The sequence below is a fragment of a genome, unplaced genomic scaffold, assembly GCF_019419815.1.
Source record: "Pyrus x bretschneideri cultivar Hongxiangsu unplaced genomic scaffold, Pyrus_bretschneideri_v1 Contig105, whole genome shotgun sequence".
Classification (NCBI taxonomy): Eukaryota; Viridiplantae; Streptophyta; class Magnoliopsida; order Rosales; family Rosaceae; genus Pyrus; species Pyrus x bretschneideri.
In genome coordinates, this window is record NW_025999397.1 from 795,483 (window position 1) to 805,443 (window position 9,961).

Genomic DNA, 9,961 nt, shown 5'->3' on the forward strand with positions numbered 1-9,961 from the left:
GAGTACATGAGAGAATTTCACAAGAAACATTCCGCCAATGATTTGTACGGCCTGCCCAAGGCATGTCAAGAAGCCCTCAACTTGGCATTAACTTGCCCTGATGCTGAACAGATTATCCAGAAAACCACTGATCTAGGAATAAAGGCTCGGTTCCAGCATATACGTGAGACTCAGGTCCTCAGCTTCGAGGTCAACCCATACACAGACATAGACACCATCGAGCTTCCTTTTTCCCTTGAAAACCTTCAGCATTTACGATATCATTTCGAAGTCTTCTTGGCCGTATCTCTCTTTGGCCTTACGGCCGATGAGAATGATCACGTGGCGCGTTTAAATGAGTACTTAGACATAAGGAACACCCGAATCGCCTATGAAGAACGAGCCCGTAAAACACTATAGGGATAAAATCAAACCTCAGCAACGACCATGATTGAAGACGAGAACCAAAATGAAACGATTAGGGAGAAAATGACCATGACAAGAGCAAACATCTGATGAGGCAAAAGATGACCATGACAAGAATGCTCAAAAGCATGAGACTACACTTGATCACCCGGAGGAAGACGACTAGGACCCGATGGGTCCTTCAGTCCTCAAAAACATGGAAATCAGCATGGTCTATGTTTTACCTGCTAAATTTCGACCAACCACACACTAGCCAAATTTCTTGGACGGGGACGTAGTTACTGAGGAAGCAACACAAGTTGATTTCATCGCCACCGAAGAAGATGGGCAAGCGAGTAAGGATTAAACTTAAAATAGCCCTGACCGAATTGTTCCCCCGCTCCTCTTCTGTTAATCTCCAACATCTAAAGTCGTTGTATGTTGCGGCTCATATTGAAGGATACCCGATTTCTAAGGTGTTTGTCGATTGTGGGGCCACAGTTAACATTATGCCTGTCTCCATCATGAAGGCATTACGCCACTCCAATGATGAACTCATACCATCAGGAATAACCATGAGCAGCTTCGTCGGTGACAAGTCCTAAACCACTCCCATTAGAGGTAAGAGTTGCAGGTCGCAACCACTTGATCGCATTTTTTATAATTGACTCAAAGACCGAATATAATGCATTGCTTGGCCATGACTAGCTTTATCAAATGAGCTGTATTCCTTCATCATTATACTAAGTTCTCATCTTTTGGGATGGTAAATCGGTTGTGGTCCACCCAGCCGATAATTAGCCATTCGAAACCAACATGATTCCAGCCTGTTATTGTGATGATCACGTCAACTACATTACCCTACAGGGGTTTAATGAGGATGGATGGCCAACTTGGATCTCAGTTCAAAAAGCCATCAAGGTAGGCGCCGAGATTGTAGACCAGGATTCTGCAAGACTCGGCTTGGCAGACTTAATTACCAACATTGACGACTGACGCCAAATGAGAAAGGTGCTGGGCCGCAGTTTTATCCACCATGGAACGTCTGCTGGCTCATTGGTATGCTATTTCCAAGTATCCACATTCGGGCATAAACTTAATCGAATTTTTTGCCGAGGGAGATAACGGCCCAGTATTATCGTTAGATAAAGTTTAGGCCGCACCGGCCAAACTTGAAGATAGTCGACCCCAAGTCAAGAACCCATTAGAAAAAATAAATGTTGGAACGCCTGATGACCCTCGACCGTTGTTTATTAGTGCGTTATGACCTCATTCCATGAAGATCAAACTTTGTAAATTACTAAACGAGTTTAAAGATTGTTTTGCTTGGAGTTATCATGAGATGCCGGGCCTCGATCGGACCCTTGTTGAACATGAATTACGTATCAAAGCTAGTTGTAAACCTTTCCGATAGCCCCCTCGTCGATTCTCGACCAAAGTACAACGCGGCATAAAAGGCAAACTAGTTCGACTTTTAAAAGCCGGATTTACTCAGACCGCTAGATACATCGAGTGGCTGGCCAATATCCTCCCAGTGCTAATGAAAAACGGTGCCCTACATATTTGTATCGATTTTCGTAATTTGAATCTGGCAACTCCCAAAGATGAATACCTTATGCTGATCTTAGATTTGTTAATTGATGCTGTAGCCAATCATGAAATGTTGTCTTTCATGGATGGCCATGCTGGCTACTACTAGATTTTTATAGCCAAAGCTAATGTTCATAAAATTGCTTTTCGTTGCCCGGGGGCACTCAGCACCTATGAATGGGTCGTCATGCCATTCGGCCTTAAGAACGCCGGTATTACATACCAACGATCTATGAATACCATATTTCATGATTTGATTAGTTCGATCATAGAAGTATATATTGACGATGTGGTAATGAAATCGAAGAGCCGTCGAACGCATCTGGATGATCTTCGACAAGCGTTCCTTCGTATGCGCCAGCATAATCTCAAAATGAACTTGACCAAGTGCTCATTCGATGTATCGGTCGGTAACTTCTTGGGTTTTCTTGTGCACCATCGTGGCATTGAAATAGACGAAAATAAAGCTAGCGCAATCATTAGCGCTCCACCTCTAACGACCAAGAAGCAACTCTAGTTGTTACTCGAGAAGATAAATTTTCTCCTGCGCTTCATACCTAATTCAGCGGGTAAAATGAAAGTGTTCTCTACGTTCTTGAAACGTAAGGATTCAGATAGGTTTGAGTGGTGAGAAGAACATCAGGCACCTTTCACGCAACTCAAGGTCTCCTTTACAAAGCCACCGGTCCTTGTACTGCCTTAACGCGGTAGGCCTTTTAAGCTATACATTTCGGCGGCCGATGAGTCCATCGGTTGCCTCTTCGCACAAGACAATGATGCTGGGCATGAACAAGCTATCTTTTATCTTAACCGAAATTTGAATTTACCTGAGATCAATTATTCACCCATCGAGAAATTTTCTTTTATCTTTGTTTTTCATCATGTCAAAACTTCGACATTACATGCTCCCATCAGTTACGCAGGTCACCGCCTAGATAGATGTTATTCATTACATGCTTACTCGGTCTATAATAAAAGGCCGAATTGGGAAATAGACAATGGCATTATCAGAGTTCAGTTTACAATACGTTCCCTAAAAAGCCGTCAAAGGACAAGCTCTAGCCGATTTTTTGGCCCAGCACCACTCTCCATATGATTTCGGGCGCAACGAAGTCGACATCAGACTGGTCGAAACACAAGACAACTACTGGACAATGCACTTTGATGGTTCTAGCACCTCAACCTCGACTGGTGTTGGCATCATCATTCAATCTCCCGACCACTACAATTGGTATCTCTCTCTTAAGTTAGACTTCAGTTGTACGAATAATCAGGCCGAGTCTGAAGCTCTTATCATCGGCTTTCACATCCTTCATGACTTAAGAGCAACCCATGTCCTCGTCCTTGGTGATTCCGAATAGGTGATTAACTAACCAAATGGCATTTTTCGTTGCATGAGTTGTACTTTGGCGCCCTATCACATGGTTGCCACCTATTTAGCCTAGTCGTTTGAGGGAATTACATTTAAGCACATTCCGCGTGTTCGAAACACTGATACAAACGAACTCACTCAAATAGCCTCCAGAGCACAACTGTTAGGGGGCGACCTAAGCCAGGCAATACCTATAGGACGACGATCTTACCCAGCCTTGGTTAATCAGCACGTTCTCCAGCGCAATCACGTGATACATACACGAGTGATGTCCTTACCATCGTTGTTTGAATGAGGAGATCCCGTAGAAGTATGTGTTGTCGAGATGTTGCCAGATGATTGGAGAAGGTTGATTATATGATATCTCGATAACCCCAGCGACAAACATGACCAGAGGACAAGAGTCCATGCCACAAACTACGTGTCATACTAGAATGAGTTATATCGAAAGGGTGATGATGGTTTATTGTTACTGTGCCTCAACTCATAGAAGGCTGCCCAAGCAATCGCCGAAGTACACGAAAGGATTTGTGGAGCTCACCAATCCGGGCGTAAGATAGGTGGGCTGCTTCGCTGACATGGATACTTTTGGCTGAGTATATTGAGGGATTGCATCGAATATGCACGAGGATGCATACAGTGTCAGATTCATGGATCTATACAGAGAGTCCCGGTCAAATTACTCTACTCAGTTACCAAACCATGGCCGTTTAGAGGATGACAATGTACGTAATCGGCAAAATCATGCCGTCTTCTGGAGCAGCAAAACACGCTACTAATGGTAACCGATTACTTCACTAAGTGGGTTGAAGCAAAATCATACGTTGAATTAACAACTAAAGAAGTTTGCAATTTTGTAGAGGAAAATATTATGGCCAGATTTGGCATGCCAAAAACGATCATAACTGACAATGGCATAATCTTTATAGCCGACATGTTTAAGGAGTACATGGTGAATCTAAATATTCGACTCAAGCAATCTACGCTATATTACCCACAGGTGAATAGGCAGGCTGAAGCAAGTAATAATGTTTTGATCGGTATTCTTGAAAAAATGGCAAGAGAGAGACTTGGTATGTCGTATTTGAAGCTAAATGAAGCACTATGGGCCTATCGAACTTCATTTCGATTAGCCACCGGAACGACTCTATACATGTTAACCTATGGACAAGATGCTATGTTACAGGTCAAGCTAAGTACAAACGCATTGCGAGTGATTGGACAAAGTAGTTTGTTCAGTGCCGAATACAGTCAAGCAATGAGACAAAAGTTGGAAGACTTGGAAGAAATTTGGCTTGACGCTTATAACTTATTAGTGGCACATAAGAAGATTGTCGAGCGATTGCCAATCAAAGGGAAATTTTTAAAGAAATACTACCCAGTCACTTGGGAGATGCGAGAATAAAAGATCATTTCATTGATTTTACAAAAGATGTACAAGTGAAATTACAAAAGACTCCTAAAATCCTAGGGGGTCAAAGGAAGAAAGGCTTCAAGAACAGCTTCCAAATCCAACCACCTTACTTCGCTCATTATGATTTCGGCCTGCCTCGTCTTTTTGTTAAGTTAAAGTTGCTAGATCTGCTTTATGCTAGCCGCGAAATCCGTTAGTCGAGCCTTATTCATCTCAAAATTCTCTTCGCGTTTTGAAGCAACAACAACCTTTGCTGTTGAAGCTCGGTAATTTGACGTTGAAGCTCTGAAATTTGGTGATCAAAGTTAGTTAGCTATGCTTTCTTTGCTTTTATGGCCTCAACCTCCGACCAACTAGCCTCATGAATAATCTTTGCAGCCTTTAGGTCATCCTGGGCCCGAAGAGCTTGTTCAAAAGTAATAAAGTGTTGTCGGGTTCGCTCCAGGAGATCGGATAAGTAGACGACATTTTCGGTGCTCATTAAGCCGTCGGCTGCAAGGTCGTTCAGGCACTCTCTTACGGAGTCGAGGCCTTTACATTGGAGGACCTATGAGGCAGAGAGGGATAGGATTTCTTGCAACTTGGCAAAGGCATTAGATTCGACCACGGTCTCCGAAGGCTTCATTGACGTGGCAGAAGACCCGGCTGCTCCAGAAATATTCAAGAGTAGAGCATCAAGCTCGACCTCCCATGAAGGCTACATACGAAAAGATTTTACATAGAAGGAAAATTATAAGGAACATAACAGAGGGAGTTTGTTTTAAACCTGCCGAGAGGAAACTTCAGCCATGTCCCCTCGTTCATTGCTCAAACCTAGAGAGCTCAATGGGCGAGCCCAGTGTTTAAGATTGTTTCTCAATTCACGCGGCTGATGGTGGTTATCCATGTTTAACGACCACTGAGGTGGCCATGAAATATAGATAACACCCTTTGGCGCATAGAATTGTCGGTGAAATGAATAGTTAGGCACCTGACATTTAGTATTTTTCTTGGTTCAGACTTTTTATAGTAAAACTAATGAGAGAAAGGGATCGAGCCTTACAAAAGTCGAAGTGACTTCTTGAAGAGGAAGGCCAAGGTTTTGATCTTGTGGATGGATCGGTGTCTCCGCTGTTGCTTCAGGCTCGACGAGAGGCATTTTCCCATGGTCTGCTACAGGAAGATCAACATGAACGGCTACCTCAACCACAAGATGAGGATGAGTGGTAAGGGGTTTGGTCGGTCAAGAGTGGCTCGTTAAGGGGACTTCATCGCCGTCATCATCTTGAAATAAGAGTTATTAGTATTCAGAATTTATTCGAAGAAGTTGCCAACAACATAATCATACCTTTTCCTCTAGAACGACCACTGTTCTTGTTTTTGGATGTAAGGGGAGGTTTGTCTTGGCCAAGGTGGGCACTTCCTCCAAGATAGTAGCAACAGCCGGCCCTAGCACTGCATGTGCTTTGTGAAGGAAGATTTGTGAAAAACAAGTTCATTTGAGCAACATCAACAACATGCAATTAACAATTAAAAGGCGGAATCATGTTTATATGCACTCAAAAACAAAACTTAACCCATGAACTTCAAAGCCTAGTAGATAGGTGAACCAAGACTCAACTCAAAACAAAGTGAGTTGAGAAATCAATACCTTTGTAGATTCCTCTTTGCATAAGCAAAGGCTAATCACCCAAAGAGAGGGCCTTCATTCCTTGCATCTTAGATCCATGGATTTGGATGGATGAAAAGGTTTCTCCAAGTTCCCAAAATTGAGAACCTCTAATGATTCATCACCAAGGCATAATGAAGAAGAAATGAGTGACCTTGGAGGAGTTTGATTGCTAGATGATCCCTCCAAGGTGGCCTAATTTTTAGAGAGAAAGGAGAGCTTGTGTTCTCATCCTTTCCCCAAAAATTACCATATCTAAATTTTAGGCTATAAAGTCCTTTATATAGTCCCTTCAAATAAGTGACCTAATGGACCAAAAGCCCTATTCTTCTAATCATGGCCGGCCATAGGGTTTATTGGGCTTTCAAGCCCTTTGTTTATTCAAGTTGTCATACAACTTGAGTTAATGGGCTTGACATTCAAATCCCATTGGGCCTTGCGGCCCAAAACTAACCCGAGGTCTTTAACGAACTTATTCGTTTGATTAATTAACATATTAATTAATCCTAGCCTTAGATAAATAATTAAACCATTTAATTATTCTTACTCATCTCCGTTGTTTCTTCAAACTCTACCTTACTCGGTGAACGATCCATTAGGTTCCTTTTAGCGAGGCAGTGGGCGATTCAAACTCTTTCAAATCGATTGTGAATTGAAACTTACTTTCAATTCTCCCGTTAGTGATAATACACTTTTAGGGCTTCCACAAACCATGGTTGACGCCTAGCACCATGTCATGGTTACCCAAGCTAATCAGAAAAGGTGGAGAACCTATTCAGTTTTAGGATTACAAATGCAATACGGGCTTTCTCTAATACAATACTCTCGACCACATTGTTTGGATTGATAGTTTATTCATGTCTACTATCCAATGTGAGTCTTGTGCTTATATGATTACCTTGAACGTGATTTGGAACACATTCCTAAATCTCATTCATACTTTGGCCAAAGATTCAAAATCATATCATAGAGTATTCTCCCTCAAACAGTTTGAAGGTTAGAGATCCCTTGTTGCGCATTCACTTGCCTCCATGGCTAAGTGGCTTAACCCCAACGATGCCATGGACACCCTCATGATGGAGTGGCTATGACATAATCAAAGATTAAGGACCTAACCACAAGACAACTGTGATGCCTCAGGTCAAAAGACTAATTTGCATTATCCCAACCATGAGTTCTCATGTGACATGAATATGAGAACTCTTCGTTGATTGTGTTCAGTGAACTCATTCTCTATTGAGCACCTACGTACTTGTCTTGATGTCACACACACCAATGACTCGAGACTAGTCACTCTCCCTGAGAGAAGACATAGCACGTACTGATCTTAACGGACTGTCAATGCCCAATTGACAATCCTATGATCAGGAACGTTTAAGATGTGTCAACGAAAGAATGGTCTCATGAATCTAACTTCTTTAGATCGCATTCTTCCAATCACATATTCCTTGGACTTATCGTTTAAGAATATAACATTTATATGAGACGGCTCAAACAATAATGTTTGCCTTTAATATTAAACTAGATTAGTTTAACATGTGAAATGTCCATAAAGTACATATGATTGGTTTTAGGGCACATTTCCAACAATCTCCCACTTGCACTAGAGCCAATCAGCTTAGTCATCAGTGATGATACCTCTTCTGTAGTCATTTCATAAATGGCTGAGTAGTAGGCCTAGACAATGGATATCTATATGTTATCCATAGAAGCAACCTTGAGAATAACAACGTCACCATTATACATGATTCTCAATCATGTGGTTCAGTCTCTCATTTGAGTTCGGACCTTGATGAGACCTTGATTCCCTGGCTTGAGCTATCGCCCCATTAGTGTCATACACTTTCTGGTTGGAACCGAATGGAGAGTTCATGAATGAACTTTCCCATCCAAACAACAATGTTGTAAGCTTCTATATGGCAATATATTTTGCATACATGATGGAACACATTAAAGTCATTTACTTTTAACGTTTCCACCCAAATATCTCTTTAGTCATAATAAAGAGATATCTCATTATCACTTCATTGATAATGAAGAGATATTCTATGATGGATTAGATTCATAATCTAATACATTTACGCTTCCATTACGTTACTCTAATTCTTCCTCATTCTTGAGGAATCCATCCTTAGTATTTCTTAAATACCTAAGGATTCACTTGACAGTTGCCATGGTTCTGATCCTGGGCTTGCACTGATATCATCTTGTACCGTTCTAGGTACAACTTATATCAATGTTTTCATACAATATGAAATACATAAATCACCTTTCTGCGTATGCATAAAGGATTCTATTTACGCATTATTTCTTTGGGAGTCAAAGGGTACATTCCTTTTGAGAAGAACAACTTCCTAGTCTCACTAGAATTGTTATTCTAATTGAAGTTTATCATCATATGAGAAACTTCCTAGCATCTCTTGTCTATTTTAGGGATTGATATAATCCAATTATATCTTGAAATCTATCATTATAGATTTCCATCCCATGTATATAGACTATGTTTCCCATATACATTCTATCATTATAGAATGTTTAAAGTCATAACTTTAACGATGAAGAATTCCTTTCATTTTCAAAATTAATATATATCATGTATATATATTCAAATTTAGGAATATGATCAACTCCCACTAATCTTTTGTAAACCTAGTAAACAAAAGATTCATTTACATCTTTATGAGAAATCAAACAATTGATCTTTTCTCATAAGACGCTTATAGCTCCCACTAGCTTGCTAAGATCCATGATGGATGGATCTCTACAACTAACCTGTCTTGTGATTTATAGTTTTAGACATATATTATCAAGACTATCTTAATAATGGTTTCAGAAACCCATATTATGTCCAAACCATTCAACTGAGACGGTTTATAAATCCTTCTGGACTACCTTGGAGCTTGTGGTATAGGAACTAGGTTGTCTTAGAAGTATATATCATATATATATGGGTAATTGATAATGTCCAACGAACTAAATCTTATTTATGTTCATTCTTCTCCTAATGGAGAAATTCATTATCTTACGATGCTACTTTCCTTGATATTTTTCAAGGAAATTAATCTAAAGTGTTACTTTTTCCTTGGATCAAATCTAAGGAGGTAAATACTTTAGACGTCTTACTCATCTACTTACATTTCTTGAATTCTTTGAAACCTTTTGCAAAGTATTCGGACTTGTGTTTATGCAAAATAAACTATAGTCCAACCGAGAGTGAGCTTCGGTGAATGTCATACAACATGAGTAGTATTATGTTGTGGACAAGTGCCACTAACATCTAAGTGAATTAACCTCAACAACTTTGTGATTCTTTCTTCTTTCCAAAAGATTCGAACATTTCGCCTCTATACAATTTTAACAAGAAGGTATTGGATCCGGATCTAACGATCCAAAGCATCCATCTATGACCAACTCGTAACTTATGTTTTAGAGGTATCACAACTCAGTTGGGATTAGTCACTACCTTGCAACCTTTTGGGTTTTAAGCATCGTTATATTCTTAAACAGTTAACACTACCACATCATCTCTACTATAGAGACAACCAATTAAATT

At 40.5% G+C, this 9,961-nt stretch overlaps 1 protein-coding gene across 1 annotated transcript; it reads left to right on the forward strand.

Moving 5' to 3' along the window:
- Positions 1-4,124: 4,124 nt before the first annotated feature.
- Positions 4,125-4,751, forward strand: LOC103930422 (uncharacterized protein K02A2.6-like). Its single transcript, XM_009339758.2, has one exon. The coding sequence runs from the start codon at positions 4,125-4,127 to the stop codon at positions 4,749-4,751; it is 627 nt and encodes a 208-aa protein (XP_009338033.2).
- Positions 4,752-9,961: the final 5,210 nt, after the last annotated feature.